This window comes from Blennius ocellaris (assembly GCF_963422515.1).
Source record: "Blennius ocellaris genome assembly, chromosome: 2".
Taxonomy (NCBI): domain Eukaryota; kingdom Metazoa; phylum Chordata; class Actinopteri; order Blenniiformes; family Blenniidae; genus Blennius; species Blennius ocellaris.
In genome coordinates, this window is record NC_137651.1 from 12,067,842 (window position 1) to 12,087,104 (window position 19,263).

Sequence of the window (19,263 nt, forward strand, 5' to 3'; positions counted from 1 at the left end):
AAAAAATCTAACATGTGTAAATTAGAAGTCATTTATAGTTAAAATATTTATACGTTTCTCATGAGAGGCAGCAACACTCACAGCTGGTGTAGTTTTGTAGTTTAGTTTTTGATTCCTGTTTGTCTATTTTAAACTTTCATTATATTTAGTTAACATTTTTTTTGTTGCTTTAATATAAATCATTTTTATTTAATTTGTGTAAGTATTTTTGAAATGTTAAAAGAAGGCCGAGAGGGGCAACATTTCCTGCTGTATCCCTCACGATCTTTGGTTTTGTGAAAATGTTCAACCATTAGACCCAAGTGTGACATTAACTCCTTAATATTTATATGTGACATTACAGAACCAGATCACAATGGCTGGCAGATTTGAGTGGAAGACTGTGGACTTTAATCCGATCTTGTTTTGGAAAGAGGAGGAAAAGAACGGGGGCTGCTGCCAGAGCAACGTGGTGAGAATTTCTCCATGGTGATGCTCTGTGTTCCAAACAAATTGGGCTGAGAAAGGAGCACGAGGGGCAGCCCATCGGGAAGACTGCTAGCTCATGGAGAGAGAGAGAGAGAGACAGGGCGAGAGCGATAGAGGGAGAGAGGGGGGAAGAGCAGGAGAGACAGAGCGAGACCAAAGTTTGAAGGGGCTTTGCCCGTGTCTGCAGTCGTCATTGATGAAAATGAGTCTTGCTACAGTCTTCAAAGCACCGGCGTGGTCACATGCACCAATATGTAGAGAGCAAAAGTCAAAAAAACACTGCGTGAATGAATGCATTTTAAACATAAAATAAAGAGTAAATTAAATGACAATCTGGGGGAAAACAGGGTTTACAAAAGATGTTTTTTTTTAAATTTCCTTTCATGATCAAGGTTTTACAAAAGAACATGAGTTAAATGTAAATTTGTATTTACATTTTGACTTTGTTATAAGACTGTTGTCCTCAGAGATTAAGTGCAGTTGTGTAAGCGGTTACAGAAACAACAACCTGCATACTTATGTTTGCCAACAATGAGATCACAGGTTGGTTAAATTTTTTGTTTACATGTCGGGATCAGAATTTGATCATGAATTAAGAAAACTCAGAAAACAGAGGACTGCTCCTATTTTGTGCAAAATTAGAAACAAAAGTAAATAAAATTAGTGTTTTATGAGAGTATTACAGGCAAAAAGTACTTGCTGGTAAACTGGACAAACCTGCTTTGTCAATTGGTACATAAATGTACTTTATTATCCAGGCTTATTGATCTGTTCAGTCATTCAAGCCGGAACCATCAGTGCCATCTACTGTACTGCTGTAGTTCATCTATAATTCATCAGGCCACGCCTCATATATACAGTTACCCGCACACTGGAGCTCTCCTTTGCCCCTCCCCAGCCAAGCTTGAAAAGGGTTTGTGGGCATATAGGCACAGCGTAAATACACTGAAATCTTCCCACAAGTATACACACATATGCCAGGTGTGACAGGACTCAGCATTGAGTCAGAGCTCCTGGGACCTTGGAAAGCTGACAGTATTTCAATCCGGCCTGGGGACGACGCACTGTGGCCACGCTGCTAAATCTCCCCGTCACCCTTCACCCTGCTGGTATTGCTCCTGCTCCTGCTGACAGCAACACAGCATAGTAAAATGTATGCGTTGACACAAGAATCAGAAAACAGGATTACACATTGAGACTCAAACAAACACAGCGAGGAGCTTGTGGCCTAGTTAAGCTGAGCTAATGAAATAAAAGTGCAACATCAGTATTAAGGAGACGTATGTGATGACTTGTGATTGAATGATGAAGATTTCTGCTCCTTTTGTACTGCAGAACTGGCAGTTCTTAAATCAATAGATGCATTTGTTCGACTAAATATCAGATGGTTTACCGGTTCTCCCAGGGTCAGCATTTCACTTAATTGAGTAGTGGTTTGTGACATTAAGTGCCTGGAATGTTATGAGACGAACAAACAAGGCAACAAAAAGAGGATTTTTCTCCTTTCCTTGTAGTTTTCTGCCTTGTCTTCCTTCTATGTTTCAAACCCTTACTAACAAAAAAACAACAACAAAGGCCACACCTTATTTACAGGAGAACAGTTGCACTGATGATCAAATCACAGACCCCCTCAAGACACAGACCATCCCAGCAGATGTACAGAGCTGCAGGGGAAACACTGCACTGAACTTCCTCTTTTAAGTTGATCTATTCCCACTGACCATTATATACCGTCACTGCCCCATCACTCCTAGTTTTTCTTCTACGCCCTACCCCTGTTGCCCTTTGCTTCCTTGGTTCATTCAGTGTGTGTATCTATATGTGTGTGTGTGTGTGTATGTGTGTGTGAGAGAGGGGCGCTGCCTGCCTGCTGGTTGCCAGGTTACCGGTCTAATTGAGAGGCCTCTGGAGAATAGCTGCTATCAGAGCCCGAACCCGATGTTTCGCTTGCTGCTCTCATTCTTTCTCTTATTGCCTTCATCTCTCGTTCCCGCTGCACTGACGCCCTCCCACCAATTCACACGGCAACATCATAAATATCAACATCTTTTTCTCCTCATTGAATTTTATTTCCCTTCGGTTGAGATGATGTTGATTATTTTTCCATTCTCCTTATCGTCTATCATACCCGTTGCCTCAGAAAGTCGCTCACGTTGCTCTCTTTCCATTTCCTCCCACGCTTTGCTCAGAATTTGCCGTCAGTATGTTTCCTGTTCCTGTTTCATCTCTGCCTTTCATCCTGCCGCCTCAACCATCCCTTTTGGCGTCACTTTTCTCTGGTTATCTGCTGGTCTTTCCTTCGATCCTGCCATCCTTCTGTCGCTCCATCCAGCCTTTATCTACCGCAAAACATGGCAGGAAATCCTTATCCCATTACACAACCACTCCCTAACCAACACAAGTACACATCCAGCCTCCTGACACGCAAATACAAATGTGGAGGACGCACCAAGATAAATACATGTTTTGCAGAATGATTTCAGTCAATTTGAGGGCAGTATATTATTTTAAAAACCCAACCTCAAGCACTGACTGTGTGCCCCTACAAAACAACTCAAGATCATCTTGATTTTAATAAATGTTATTGAGGGTAGTAAACTTCCAGTGCCTGCCATGAAAATGAGCATGATAAACTGACGCAAAAACCTTAAATAAAAGCAGGTGGACTCCTCAATAGTGGCTTCATATTTTTCATAGCATACACTGAAGTGACAACTTAATTTAAACCCAAAGGAAAAGTTAATAGTTATATGGCTGACATCGGACTTCTCATGTTGAAGTTTCATGTTAGACATTGATGGAAAACTGGAAGTGGACTCATAAGGCCCATCCATCTCTCTGGAAGTCTGCACACTTGTCTCTACCCATCAAAGAAGCTCCATCTTTCTCCCCCGGCATATTCAGCTTATCTCTCCTCTGCCTTTCATCTACCTCTCTGCTTGTTCTCACTCTCCGTCTCCACTGCATTGCAGATTTTTCTTCCTTTGCAGATCTAGTTATGGAAACGCAGATGCACAGCTGTGATGTGCGGATTCTCTTTAATCACAACTGCTTCATTGCTCTCATTCATCGCTGGATACCGTGGGACACTGCTGTCACATGTCCCACCAGAATCATACTCATAAACATAAATGCACATGCAATCACAACTGCCACTTCAATATAAATGTTCTCTTTATCATTGGGCCAGGTACCATACATTGAATGATGAGGATCCTCGAGTATTATACAAGGCATTTCAGTCATACCGCATGCCTCTTTGACATGGATTGATGAGACTGGATGAGGAGGAGGTGGACGGGAGGTAGGACATTATTCCCTTGAGTCAAGTGCGCTCTTAGCAACCAGCCAGCCATCAGATTCACAACACAATCACGTAACCACGGAGGACAAGGCAGTACTCCCACACAAGTCCGAGTCTGAGCAATGACACACATGTACAACAATGTTCTCGTCAGTTAAAGATTCACAGACACAGATCTGAGAAGATAAAACCAAAAGCTTTACAACTAACAGGAGCATCAACACATGTGTGTATGTCTCACAACGGCAAAGAAAAAAAAATGTGTAATGTGTTGTGTAGTTCTGAGGACTACCTGGTAGGAACAATTCTCCTGGTGGACCATCCTTCACAGCATCCTAGAGCAGAGCTGGCTGAGCTGGAGGGAACTGGAGTGGCACTGGGATACGATTCCCAGCCCTGCAGTGGTATTCCAACGAGGGGAAAAGAATGGATGCCACCCTGACCTTGATCCAAACTACAAGAAAAGAAAAATCCCTCGCTACAACTGCTCTTGTCTTCTCGTCAGCCAGTTTAGTGGTCACGCTCGCCTTCCAGTCTTTTCTGCTTGTTTGCTGCTCTGCCTGGTTTGCTAAGAGAAAAAGGGCAGGGTCTGATCGCTGCTTCCCTAAAGCTGAAAAAGGGAGGGCAGTGAGAGACTGGAGGAGGGGTGTGAGAATGAGAGAGAGAGAGAAACAGAGCAGGAGGGGAGCGATGAAAAGCAGAGTACACTCCCGGTCGCCTTTCTCTGTCTGGTGTGGACTGAAAAGGGGGAGGAGCTGTGTACGCAGTTCGCCAGTGTGGAGAGGGGATGGGAAAACGGATGGAGGGGACAGAGACTTTTGCAGTGGGTCAAGTTTTTTTGTGGGGTGGGTGGGGTGGGGGGCACGACAGACTTCGGAAGTGGGACAGGAAGAAAGACAGACGAGTGACTTTCACTTCTTGACCTTTATGCTAATCCCAATGAGTGCTGTTTACTCAATAGAATAGAATAGAACAGAATAGAATAGAATAGATATAGAAATGCTTTATCAATTCGAGGGGGGAATTATTTTCTTTATCAGCTCCTGCATAAAAATACCAAATAGAAAAGAAAAATACATCACTGCCTGCCCAGACAGTAATCTATTATATATTTCTTTCTGAGCCATTAATTCACATTTAAATAACAAACAGCTCGTTTCATTTTTTTTTTTTAACCTTTGATAAACAACTCCATTTGTTATTTGCACCGCACTGTGCATCAGTGAAGACACCCGACCAATGCGTTGCATGTTCATCTACCCCTCATTGTCTGTTTGTCTTTTTGAAGGATTATAATCTCGTAGTGGCAGATGGCTGGTATAATCCCTGCACCGGCCAACCAACTCAGATAATCTCTCTCTTCTCCAGCTCTCACCCCATTCCTTCATCCTGACATCCTCACAATAGTCTCTGCTGTCTCCTTTGTCTATTGCTTGTGTTTGTTATAAAATTCCAACTACATATTAGTTAGGGGACAGTGGAAAGTACCAGTTGTTAAAATTAGCTGATTTTTTTTGTTGCTTTTTAGCCATTCAAGGTTTCATAGCTGTTTTAGCAGGACTAGATAATACTGAGTTGCTTACCAAATCTTTTGGCTTCTCTGGCGTGTGCATTTGCTTAATTGTACGCATGAAAGGGTGAGGCAGAGACCAGCTGGTACAGAAAGAAACCGGGGGTAATTTAAACCAGATTAAAGAGAGCTGCAAGAGGAGTAAAATGTATGTCATTTCTCCAGACCAGTTAACTCTTAGGACAATGCTTGTTGATGAATAGAACATCATAAAGATTTCCATTGCTCGCCACATTGGTTATCCAAATGTTCTCTTGTTGTGAAACCTGTTCTTCCCGTCGAGTTCTGAAGCCAGTGCTCGTCTGATTTGAAAAACTGCAACATATATTTGCCAAAAGCTGTGCCTGCAAGTGTAGATCTACTGAAACTTTACAACTCCTTCAGTACACTTTGGTCTGTCTTACTTACTCTCCCCTGTAAGATGCTCACTCTTTCATGCTCACAGATCACAAGACACACAAAGATCAACAAATCACACTTTTCTGCTCTTGGTTTATGTTATAGTGTTCTTATTAAAACTGACAAAAAAGGAACATAAATAAACAACAAGTAATATATTTGCAATGATTTTAATTCAAGAGCAGTTTTTTTCCCTGTTTGCCCCATTACATTACAGCTGTATTTAGAGTTAAGGGGGTATTAAAAATAGAATGTGTGTAAATGTATTTTATGCATTGTTTTTATGGATAAAGAAATATTTAAATCTTAATAAGGCTAATAAATTTGTATCTTTTGAAAAGAACTTTCAATATTGAATTACTCGCCTATTTAAACCTGTCATTTAGATCAGACAGCCAGTCCATCTCCAGAGTATACAATGTTGTGGTCACCAAACTGGCAAAGGTAATATTTGGTGAAACAATTACATCGAACACCAGTTTCAACTTTCATTTTTGTCTTTTCTTTTTAGCAACACATTCACTGTTATCTTGTCCCTTCATTCAGGCCAAATCTCTCTATCCCATATTGATCCCTCTGGGGTGACGCTGCTTTTCCCGATAAGACCACTCCTGAGTTTAATGACCTGGAAGTGGATCGATGAGCTCCCTGCTCTGATCTCTCTGCTCAGCCCTGCACATCACCCGTTATCTTTCTGCACGGTGCCCAGCTGGGGCAGACTGGAGCGGTGCCCATCCTGTGACAGTAACCTTGGAGATAATTATCGGCGTTAAGGTGGGATAAATCTGTTTTCTCATCATGCCACAAGAAGTGATCATAAGCCCATTCAAGGTCACAAGATTATCTACACTTCCAATCAATAAACAGGCCAAAAGCCTCTGAATTGCCTTTTCTGTTGACCGATGTTGTGATGCTGTTTGATATGGTTATTGTTAAAGCAAGGGGGTAGATGTGACTTAAGGATTTACTGAAATACCAACTGTCATTTAGCTTTGGCTTTCTGGACTCCTGTGCTGAACACTTGTCGAATCAACGACAAGATTCCAAGATAAATTTAGCAAATGTTATCTGTAGTACTGTTCTGTACTATGTACTATGTACTGATTTACATCCACAAGATCGAGACCCACCTTGGATTGGATTTAGTCAAAAAGAGAACTCAGAATAGGAATAGATAATTTAGGATCGAGCATGAAACCTTGTTAATTCCCATTTCTAATGGAGGCTCTTGTTTGAAAATGTTGGTCAGAGTGGATGGGACTCAGTGTCTGGCTTTAATGTTAACATTCTGACAATTTTCAGATTAGAGAACATGTTTAAAGCCTATAAATCTGAGGGAGCCTCGGAGAAACAAAAAAAGTTGTGATAACACTACTATAAAGTACAGCTAAATCTGTAATCAGGTCTTGATCCTGAGAAGAGCTACCTGATAGTGTGTTATCTCAATTGGGGTGTCTCTGAATATAAGTGTATGGTCAAGTGAATAACATGGTTAATAGATACTATGAAATCTGCTCTGTCACCACATTACTTGTAAATTTCTGAAGAAATGGAATAATTCCACAGGAATGCAAAGTTGAAAAAGTCTGTAGGATCTGAACTTCTCTCTCAAGATGCTATTTTGGACAAATTAGCTGGTTTTAAGCAGACGCTGAGCCCAGAGTAAATCTTGAAGCTTCCTGAAATGAAGAGCATTAATGCAAGACAGTGTTGAGTCTGCGATCTGATTCACCCTCTTCCAGTATCTAAATCTTTAGAGTTTCAGGCAGTAACCCGATGATTCCCTCTTTTGAATACAAATGCACAGGACTGCCTTCACCTTCTGATGTGCACGCATGCCGCCCTACCCAACAGTGAAAAACTTTGATGTCTACCATCAGGAGCCTCGCTTTGATAAAAGAATCGAAACCACCCCTCTTTCTCTCCACTGTCACCATGGCAGCAGTCAGTCCAAAGACACCCCCCTACTGACCTTCACACTGTTGTCAAGGTTACAATCTGAGTCACAGCACAGGTGGAGATGGAGACAGCAGTTTTTATTTTTTTAAATTCACCCGAGAAAAGAAAACAATATCTCTCAGTGTGCAAGCTCCCCTGCACGCCTTAAATATATAGTAGGCACATGAAACCAAACTTCTCAGTAAATGAACTCAGTCAGCACAAAGAAGAGACAAAACAAAGATGATCATAAAGAGGTAAATAAAAAGGCAGGCAGACTGGAGTTTAGCCTCCCACTCATTGGCTGCATTCTGAGTTATTCATCTGTAAACAATGAATTTCTACTGAAATGCAGTGCTGCTTGCTGCTTCTGAGGCTAAACTGTGACAGCAGTAGTTTACCAGTGGAGTGGGAGAAATAGCTGTTTTATTAGGATGTGCTGTAGTGAACACTGAGCTCCCCTCTCATCCCTGACTCCCTCATCTCATCCTGCACATCAAAACAACACCCATGTGGAGCTCTGTGTATTTAGCTCTGCCATGTGAGTGTATTTATAGACGTGCAGAAAAACGATGAATATTTCATCACAAGTCACTGATCAGAGTGACTGACATCCCTCCATTGGAATGAGTAGGATGCAAGTTAAGCTGGAAATGATACTGCAGGTTATAATTGAAAAAAAAAAAAAAAAAAAAAAAAGCCCCATAATTCTTTGTATGGCTCATGGAAAATACACGACGCACAGTCATGCTGTAACACCTTTTGTGTCCCACAAACAGATCGCCCTCTCTGTTAAGCTTCATCCACTGCTCCTTCCTCCCATAACAGCCTTTCAGTGTAACTACAATGGCTTTCTTTTTGGCACTTTATCCGTCTTCCTCCTCCTTCTCTCTTGTTTTCTGGCCGCCTCGCAGTCTCAGTAGGAAGAGAGGAGCACAGATGCTTTTAGTGAGCTGACATTTTGTGCCAATGTGAAAACACTGCATAGCAAAGCAGGCTGGCTCAGTGTGAGGGCCAGATTCTGGCGGTAATGAGCTCGCTCTGACAGGGGGGAACTGATGTGGAAGGCCAGGGAGTGCGTGTGTGTGTGTGTGTGTGTGTGTGTGTGTGTGTGTGCGGGTGTGTGTGTGTGTGTGTGCGTGTGTGTGTCCTAAGATCAGCCACCAGAGCTTGTTCTAATGAGGACTGCATGTCTGCAGTTGGTGGTGGTGAGGCTGAGCATGCTGTGATCACCAGCTTGTATTAATATTTGTTTTACAACATTAAAGGTATCAGAAACCATTAGCATTTATCTTATACCTGAGTAAATGATTGACCAACATTTACAGTTGTACTTTGGTGAAGATCACTGAAAAACAGAAGCTGTGAGTCACAGTGAACATTCAGCAGGGACAGAACTATGAAATGATCCCTTTAATTGCTTCTTGCCGTCTTGACAACAGGTGAAAAATGTAAGAGGAGAAGCACATCGGATACCGGGAAGAAGCACCATTAGAACTGATTAGAGCAGCTACTCTGCAGACTGAGTGATGGGTTGATTGTTCAGTTAACTGATTGAAATGACAAATGGACATTACATGTATAGGACCTTTTACTGCTTCAGCAGCCTCAATGCACTCCACCTGATCAGTCTCAGTCACACACTCACATGCAAAGTGCTCATGAATAGGAAAAAGGTCAACTCTGGGTTTAGTGTCTTGCCCAAGGACACTTTCACATAAAGACAAGGTGAGATGGGAGATACAACCCCCAACTTTGAAATTGTAAGAGGACCCATGTTGCTAACTGAACCACAGTCATCAAATGGACTGCTTTAAAAAAAAAAAAAAATCACAAAAAATGTGTTTGTTCTCGGTTCAAATGTTTGACAATTGAAACAAACCCAGTCTGTGTTGGTGGGGTTCGTTTGAATGCTGCCATGAAAAACCCGGAACCCTTAACAAGCTGCTCTCGCTCTGCTTCGAAACCAGCTTTGGTGCAGTTTCACTGAAATCTAAATAAGTCCTACCAGGGTGTTTTGGAACCACTTGGTCCTTGAATCGTATCTACTCTGGTATGTTTATACTTTTCATGAGTGTTTGTGAATGTTCAGGTGCTGAATACCTCACCACAAAGATAGCTATGCAAAAATAATACTTTGTTCAGAAGCATAAGTCCAAAACATTTTTACTTACAAATAACATAACCATTAGTTGCAGCACTTCTGCACTATGGTGAATTGATTCTATACACATTGTGGGTACACAAGGAGATGGAAGTGTTCAGTTCTGTCCAGCAACAGATGAAGCTCTCGGCATGACCTGGCAAAGCATTCCTTCCCTCTTCCTGCCTCTCTCCCATCCGCATGCAGCCATGCACACAAACACAGACACACAGGCACCCGCACGAACAGCTTAGATGACACAGCCTCAGAAACAGAGACAAAAATACCCCTTTTTTACCCTTTAAAGTCTCTCGCTTTTTTAGTGCAGGCGTGATTAAACATGGCTTGTATTTTTAGCTCCATATACACAGACCTAGTTTACAACCCACTTCTTTGCTTCTCTCGCTCTCTCTCTCTCTCTCTCTCTCTCTCTCGCTTGCTCTCACACACACTATAATTAGGAGCAGAGAAGACCAGTGTTTCATGTCTCAACTCCACCCAAGTAAGCCCCCATATAAACACAAGTACACAAACACAAGGCACAGAGAATGTGCATGTGTGCGTGTTTTGGTCTGTGTGTGTGTGTGTGTGTGTGTGTGTGTGTGTGTGTGTGTGTGTGTGTGTGTGTGTGTGTGTGTGTGTGTGTGCGCACGCACGTGTTTTCGCACATACGTGACAGTTTAAAAATGAGCCAGGAGAGGTGAACATCTTTCAAAGCTTGAACTGCTGCTCTCACTTTCCTAATTTCCAGCACTCTTCTTGTAGCAGTGTAGAAATAAACCTTGTTTTTATCTTCGTCTACTTTATTTTACTTATAAAGCCGGCCTCTAGGTTCGTGTGTGTTCGCGTGTGCGGACCTTGGCTCAGCTCCGTGGTAACTGCAGTATATAGAGTGACACGAGGCTGTAACACTGGAGGCCGTCTCCTGGCTGCTACATAAATCCCTATTTCCTCCACAGCACGCTCTGCCACTCACGGCCCGCACCCCTCTTTGATAGTTTTCATAGGGTGGAGAGGGAGAGCAAGGGAGAGGGGTGGAAAATGGTCTCCTGCTGGATTTTGGCTCGGTGAGAACATTAGGCTATAATGCCTCCTGACAGCTAGAGGAAGAAAACAATTAGCTGAAAACAGCAGTGGGAACGGGAGTGAAGGACAAGGCGTGTCTGAAAGAGAGGGAGTACAGTGAGATGAAAAGAAAAAGCAGAAGAAGGTGAAGACTTGCAACAGTGTGGCAAAATGAAGTTGAGCAAAAGCCGACTTCCATGCGAGATAGGATGTAACACGCTCTAAAGCAGAGTTGAAGTTGGAGTATTGAATGCACCTTTTTCGGACTACTGTGAATCACAAGTGAGTGAATCAGAGAGGAGGGTGTGTTGGTGTGAGCGTTTGTGTTTGTACCAGGATGATCGACGAGGGAAACAAAAAAAAAGAATTGGTAGCTTCAGGCTATGCCTTTCTGACTAAAACCACCATTCATCTCCACCGCAACAGTGTTTTCAACAGTTTTATGAGGGCTTGTCTTGATGACTTGACTGTGGCTCATCAAACATATTTGTATAGTCTCCAACTAAAATGCCCACATTTGAAGCTGGCCTGTGTCAACATAAAAATGTCTGGTAATATCACAATTATTAATGGCCATTCAGCTGGTCTCTCTGCTTTTTTTTTCAGTTATTGCAAATTACAGTGCAGTTTTGGCCAGTTTGTATGCAGGATGCCCTTCCTGCCACACTTGGCATTCAAACTTGGGTCACCCACACTGAAGGGCATTTAACCCACTGCAAAACTATATCCATCTGGTGGTATTTTGGTTTGTTTACCGATTCAGAGGAGGAGAGGTTAAAGGGTAGTTGATTAAACTGTACTTTGACACCAGATAAGAACAGTTGAGACAGCACCACTCCCACTGAGACTGTCTTAGAGACCTGAACTGAGTAACCCACAATATAGTGTTTCCACGAGCTTCAGCTTGAAGATAAACACTGAGAGTGAGACTTGACTGTACGTGTCCGCGCTACGCTGTGAAACTGACTTTACCTATTAATCAATATTTTTAGTTCAGTGTGTGGCTCCTCAGTGACAAATACTCCTCAACAGCAAACGTGACTATCTTTGGATTCTGACACACCAAGTAGACAGTTGGCCATCCGTCCCTTTTGGCCGATCGGGCACTTTAAGCTGCCAACAGTGAGAGAATTCACTGACTGTGCAGCCTTGTGTCTCACTGATTTTACCCATTTAAGGTAGCTTGGTCTGAAGATTTCTTTTCTGTCCTCTACTTTCTTCTTCCAGTATAAAAAGGGATAACATAGCAAGTAAAGCTTTAAAAGCACCAGCTCCATCTTATCTGATTTATGACTCCATTTGTTCTGTGCAAGAGCAGATTTTAACAGAAGGCATGGTTATCTGGAGACTACATTAGGTTTTTGATCAGCTGGTCTATTTGAAAGCTAGTTATCTGGGCTTGATTTGGTGTGTGAAAAATGATCTCTGCAGCTTGAAGTAAAATGAACATTTAAAATAGCTGGTGAGGGCAAGGATTTACATATTCAAAGCAAGACCCAAATTCACATGGACGACATATTACATGGTATTATTCCTTTAGTTTTGCGGAAATGAAAACATGGCAACAACCCCACATATGGTCAGTCTCACCAGCATGAACCTGTTCTTTGTTAAAAGGAAAAAGGAGATGCACAGGCAGATGGGCAGCTGTTTCCACTTTTTGTTTTCCTCTCTACATATTTAGGTTTGCAGTTACCTACAAAGTCAGAAGACGGCATGTCGCGGCAGAAGAATGCTGTACCCCGAGCTACAATTACATATCGAACCTTTAGCCAAACAATTTGAGCCTGAGCTTCCTGAATTTTTCTCCTCACATAACATTATTTGTAGACCCAAAGTTTACAAAATGGTCATGTTCTACTTTACCTGAGTTAAATGCCCAACTTGCTGTGAGGAATCCAAGGTTAAGCTGAGATGAAAAATATTCCACAGATAAAAAAAAAAGAAGAAAAAAGATAAAAGAAAGGGAAGAAAAACACATCTACCAACACTGGCAGACTGTCAGGATAACATGAGAAGAAAAAGATATCCTTTGATTTGATTTAGTGAGGTGAGTTCGTACATGTGTGTCCAACAGGAGGCAGAGGTCTGCTTGAATGTGAAGCAGAGATAGTGTAAGGTTTTGTGTGTGTGTGAGATCGAGTGTGCAGAGGGCCGGGCGGGCTTCAGCTCGTATACACACACACACACACACACACACACACACACACACACACACACACACACACACACACACACACACACACACACACACACACACACACACACACACACACACACACACATAGAGCAGCGATTGTGCCGAGAGGGCTGAACCAGACACCAGAACTGCAGCAGGAGTTCTCCACACCTGGTTGAAGTCCTGCCCCTACATTTATAGCTTCCTTACACGTGTTGCTAATTGTTGCAGCGTGCTGATTCGTGTCATTCCCTTCAATCTTTTTCGGCTTTCATTTATCCTGGCCATCTCTCTTTTCAAAACGCTTTGTTTTGTTTTTCTAAATAGGAATCAAACTCATGCATGAACTTTATATATAGCCTCTACAACTTGCTCAACTATTCTTAAACCCTACAATTTTGCCTCTCCTTGCCCGCAGCCTCTTTCACTTGACGTGGCACTGTCTGAGGCCTGGCTGAAACCAGTAGTTAGGTTGTTAGTGGAGGGTGGCGTCCACAGTTCAACAGCTGGAACTTGTACATAAACACAGAGCACAGAGAAGGAAATACGAACAGCCTCTCTCCGATTTTGCTCTTTTCCGTAACCTCACTGCTTTTTTCTCCTCTTTTTATTTTCCACAGCCCTTGAGTGCTTTTCTGTGGCCAAGTGCTTTACCCGTATTGGCCTGACTGCTGGCCTTTCTACTGTTCATGTGGTGCAATGAGCAAGACGTTTCAGTTTGGTAGCGCTAATACGTCCTCTCACAGCTGGAAATGGACAGAATCAGACTGTCAGATCTGCTCTGAAACTAAAATGGGCAGTTTGGCAATTTGTATTCTTAGTTCACTCCCGTGGTAACTTTGGAATATGACATTTTGTAATTACAAATTAAACTTACTTTATTGATCCCGATGGCATGATTATTCCTCTGCATCTGACCCATCCAATTGAATAGCTAGCTATAATAGGAGTAATAAGCTGTGTCCAAGGAGCTGTCATGAGTGGAGGGTCTTTCTTTAAGAGCCCACCTTGGTAACAGGGGTCATGGACACATGTGGCTGTTATTTCGAACACTTAAATCTCTTACTGATCCAGCAGCTGATCATAAGCTTGCTTCTCTATCTTCAAAGCAACCACAGCCTTGGAAATCCCTAAAATGACCCATTTCCAGGCATGAAACACTTCATATTTAAGTCAATGCAGAGTTCAGAATCCCAAATTTTACTTCATTACATAATCCATCAAGCTATTACACAACTTTATCAAATTTATATTGAGAACAGCAGACAGGCAGAATGTCATCCAACACTAGCAAAGCATCAGGTAGGGTGCTATAGTACCAGTTAAGGTGCTGAATTTGTGTGCCCAGCAGCTTGTTGTATTCATCACCAACATCTTTAACCACCCGCTAGAGCAAGCCACAGTCCCCACCTGCCTGAAAGCTGCCACCATAATCCCTGTGCCCAAATCCTCTGCAATCACAGGGTTGAATGATTACCGGCCTGTGGCCCTGACGCCGGTGATCATGAAATGTATAAAGATCGGTGCTGCATGTCAAGGCCCATATCCCACCTGGCTTCGACAAACACCAGTTTTCCTATATATCCAACAGATCCACAAGACAACGCCGTCTCCATCATCCTCCACACCACACCACACCAACACCTACATTAAGATGCCGTTTGTTGATTTTGCTCGGTATTTAACTCCGTCAGCCCTCAGCCGACTGACCAACAAGCTGCAGACACTGCAACTCCTTGCCTCCCTCTGTCTGTAGATCAAGCACCGGGGGCATGGTGCAGTGACAACCACCTCAACCTCAACACCAAGAAGACTAAAGAAGTCATCATTGACTTTCGGGGACCACACTGCACTCAGGCCTGAACATCAACGAGGTGGAAGTTGAGCAAGTCACAAGCTTCAAATTCCTCGGCCTTCACATCTCAGAGGACCTAAGCTGGACTGTGAACACCACTGGCATCATTAAAAAGGCCCAAACAGCACCTCTTTTTTTTTTAACTGAGAACGCTGAGAAAGAACAAACTCCCTTCACCTCTGCTGAAAAACTTTTAGCTTTTTATATTTCAAACCTGCCTACTGAAAAAAAGGTGTACTGACATGTGAGGAAAATGATTTGGCAAGTCCACCGGCAGTTTCTTTGTGTGTGTACGTGAGTAAAGCTCTTCTCTGTACTTTTAAAGCAGGAGTGGTGCTGCAGGTCCCAGCACAGTCCCTATCTGTATAATCACAGTTTGCCCGTGGGGTGTTTTCAAATTGTGTCAGTAAGTCTGGGTGACTGCACTGTGAGATTTAACAAGACGTAGCCTGCAGGCACAGATTTAATGCCTCTGCTGCGTGTCCCTCAGAAAGTACACAGGTAGGATTCTCAGTTTGTAGAGTTAATTATACATGTACCCTGACCCCAGCTTTGCCATTTTAACCTCAAGACTGGATAGGAAGAACAATATTATTCTTCACCTCTGAGGGGCGTGCAGTGGAATGAGGGATTTGAGGTAGTGTTACTCCTGGTGCATGTATAGTCCCCGAGGGACGCCCCTGCCACGCGCCTCCAAAGTTCATTAGAAACAGAGTAAGACCAGGTCACCATGCCAATCATCATTATATATCCTCCTCACACCCATTCCCTGGAAGCAGAAGCTGAGATTACAGCAGTCAGAAACCACACCCTAAATAAACACACCTGCAACAATATGACCACCTCAATAATTCAAGAGTGAGCTGGGAATGAAGCTACATGTGGGATGATGGACGTTTAGCATGACACGTGCTTCCCTGTTATCGAAAGGTTTTTTTCCATCCCTGGCTTCAATAGTCAGTAATAAAGTGCTCTCATACCTGCCAATTACTCTGGACTCTTGCAGACAATGCAAATAAGGACTTCTGACAGAGGACATGCAATATACATAAAGACTACCTGTGTATTAGGTGTAACTTAAAAAACCCAAAATTTTTTTAGACTCGTGTGCAGTCTCGGGACTGCAGACAATCTAATCCAGTCTCCAGGCACTTAGCAAGTGCTACAGATTATTAGCTGTGTGCATCACTGTGTCCCATCGTTCTGAAAGTACAGAAGCTTTTGAAGCTCCACTGAAGCATGAATATCTCTGTCCCATCGGACCCCTGCAACATCCCAGACAGACACGCCCCTCCGAGCGCACGCACTGTCTCGCTGGGTGGATTTGTAAATATTTAACAACATTTTAAAAGCACCCGACCCCATTTCTCCACAGTATTTCCCAAGTCCGGCATATTTGAACTGAGACATCCAGATAACCTACGAAACAAGAAGAAATCCAAAAATGTCCTGTGGGAGTATTTTCTGAATTGCCACTTGACCATTGGTTTGCTCTGTTTTGCAGGTTACTGGAGGGCCAGTAACAATGCTATCCTTTATTGACACATGTGGATGCCCAAAAGACTAAAGACTAAAGAAACCACATTGTTCAATTTTGTTTAAAATTGTCACTAACATATTGAACTGATATGATCAAATATGCTCTGCATGAATCCACATGAGTAGCTTTTACATTATTAAGAGCTGGATGGTCCAGGGTATGATGCTGTGCCACAGTATACTGTATATGACCTGTGCTCCCTGCTCAGGTGGGATTACACATCTAATTCCAATTTCTTATCTGCACTATCAAACACTAAAAGCCTCTTTCATTTATATCTGTTGAGGGGTACAATTGGATGTGGATGTACTGCTATCAGCAGACCAGCTCTGTCTCTATTAGACACTATACAGAACTACATTGATGTGTGGACATGTAAGACACCCACAGAGACCAAGAATATACCAATGATGTGGATCATATCCAGGTGTTTGTGCACACACCAGATAACGGGCTCCATGTGGAGAGAGGCTCTCTTTCATGAGCTTTTATTCTGCCGAGGTCAATTATATCACAGTCCGGTGCCTCAAGGGTGTGTGTGAGAGAGAGAGAGAGAGAGAGAGAGAGCACCAGAGCAGACTTCCCCAATAGTAACGCATACCAGGAAGAGCTCTTCTTGAAGATGGGCAGCAGGTAATGAGCACTGACACACACACACATGAGCCATGTGGCTGTGAATGGCTTGGTCCTGTTTCTGGCCTTTCCTCCCCTCTTTCCTTTCACTCATCCCCCCACATCTCCCGCTGCATTCCTCACATGCCTCAGGGAGACAGGGGGGGGGGGGGGGGGGGGGGGGGCTCCAGGACAGACAATCAAAGACACACAACACACTCACAATAGCTCAGGCCGCAGCCATTGTGCCTGTGCACTGAGGAAAAGATCTCAGTGCTTGCATATCAATAGAAAAGACCAATATAGCTTCGACATTCAGCATAACTTATTAAAGCCATTAACATAGCCCAGTATTTGCAATGAAACTTCAAATGCTGGAAAGACTTTTTTTCCCCTACTCCTCCCAAAAATAACGAAGGTACAGCCTTTCGGAGCCATAGACAATAAATAACCACACTTCATGGTTGAGACTATGCTTTAAACTTAGTGATGTAATATATTTCCAAGTGAATCTTAATCAGCCATCAGAGCTGAGGGCGCCCCCTTGACATGAAAGGCTTTCTGTACAATGTCAGTGCAACACTGACCTCTTCTGGTAGAAGTGTCACATACTGACAATAAACTATCTCACCAGAGTTTGAGAAGTTGCTTTACGCTGATGCCAATCTCTCAGGACAACAAAACATTTTCACCACAAGCCTCTCTACAGTCATCAAGTCATAATGATTATGCACTGCGTTAGTCTCGTTTTTAATACGCTTGAGCTGTGACAGTTAAAAGTGGTTCTCTGAATCTGCTTGCTTCCTGGTGACTTATACTGTATTTGAATCTGGAGTAAGATGTACTAAAACCTTGTTTTTCTCAGTTTCTCCTTCCCTCCAGCTGTGCACACTTCCGTGATGGTCGGGTTAATAGCTGGCCCAGATAGCTTAGCGCTACATTAGCCGACTAATCCTTTTTCCTTACTCCAGTGAACCTAACCTCGTGTTTGCTGGGCCCATCTGACATGGATAACTGTTGGATTATAGCATCAGTACTCCATGTATAGGGAGACCTTTGACATACCTAAACAGAAAAGCTCAAAATCTAAAAAATCAAACAAACAAAAATTTAAAACAGAAAATCAACAAATACATCTTTGCACACTCACTGAGGTGTAGTTCGTCTTGCCCAAGTTGTGGTTCTGGTTGTGGTTGAGGTTATGATTCTCCTGCTCTCTGCACTGCAGCCCAGCCAGGTGTCTCTCTAAGGCAGCCCAGTCCATGGTGGGCAGAGGCTCTTCCTCTGCACCCTCTTCCTCTCTGTATCCTTGCACCAGTCCTCCAGTCCCCCTTCTGCCTCCTCCTCCTCCGCCTCCTCCACCACCACCACCACCCCCACCACTGCTGCGGCTCCCCCTGCCTTTGCTGGAGCTGCGATGACTGGGTTTGGGAGTCCCTGTGCCATCCTGTGGCGCATCGGGGGTGTGGTCACTTCTGGGCAAAATCATATTGCCATTCTGTTTCAGCTCATTTGGGGCGGCAGCAACTGAGGTGGCAGTACGCCCTCCCGGGGGTGGCAGCGGCGGGGTGGTCTTCACATCCTGTAACTCTTCTGCGAGGCTGCGACTGTTTACGGTCATCCCGTACTCATCGCCAGTGCTGTCAACATTTACAACACCTCCTCCGCCTTCCTCCTGACCAGAAGGCTGTGGGGAGGTGTAGTCTTCCCCATACTCACTTTCCCACTCTTCTATCACCTTCTTCTTATACTCTTGGTAGTCCTCATCCTCCTCGTAGTCATCCAATGTGACCAGGTCCAGAGAGGGGGAGGATTTGTAGTCCTCCAAAGTGGCCAAGTCAAGAGAGGGGGAACAAGGTGTAACCTTGTTGGAGTTGGACTCTGAGCTGGAGCGACTGGATGCATCACTCCCCAGGTCCATGCCATCCTCCCGATAATCCTGCAACAAAAACGAAAGAAAAGAAGGAATGAGACTGAGGGCAGGAGAGAGGAACTTTTTCAAGGAGGCAGTGATACATGGAACAAAAGCCTCATGTTTAGTTGGAGGGAGTGAATGGAGAGAAGGGAAAGGAAAAAGAGGAAAATATAATGACCATTTAGGGAAGTGTGTAGTCTTAGATTAGTCACACTGGTATTGTGGTTTGAGACAGGCAACCACAAAAAAAAAACACTTCCTGTCCCGCAGGAACT

General features: G+C 43.4%; 1 protein-coding gene across 3 annotated transcripts in view; it reads right to left on the reverse strand.

Moving 5' to 3' along the window:
• schip1 (schwannomin interacting protein 1) overlaps nt 1-19,263 on the reverse strand; it is a gene marked incomplete at both ends in the record, with an annotated part of 239,189 nt that overhangs the window by 18,852 nt on the left and 201,074 nt on the right. For 2 of the 3 annotated variants that reach the window (XM_080503600.1, XM_080503601.1), the window contains one exon: nt 18,224-19,012. In XM_080503600.1, the coding sequence (XP_080359726.1) occupies nt 18,224-19,012 (789 nt within the window). Of the gene's footprint in view, nt 1-4,064; nt 4,352-18,223; nt 19,013-19,263 lie in introns of those variants that run through there. The other variant, XM_080503603.1, reaches the window with a different exon arrangement.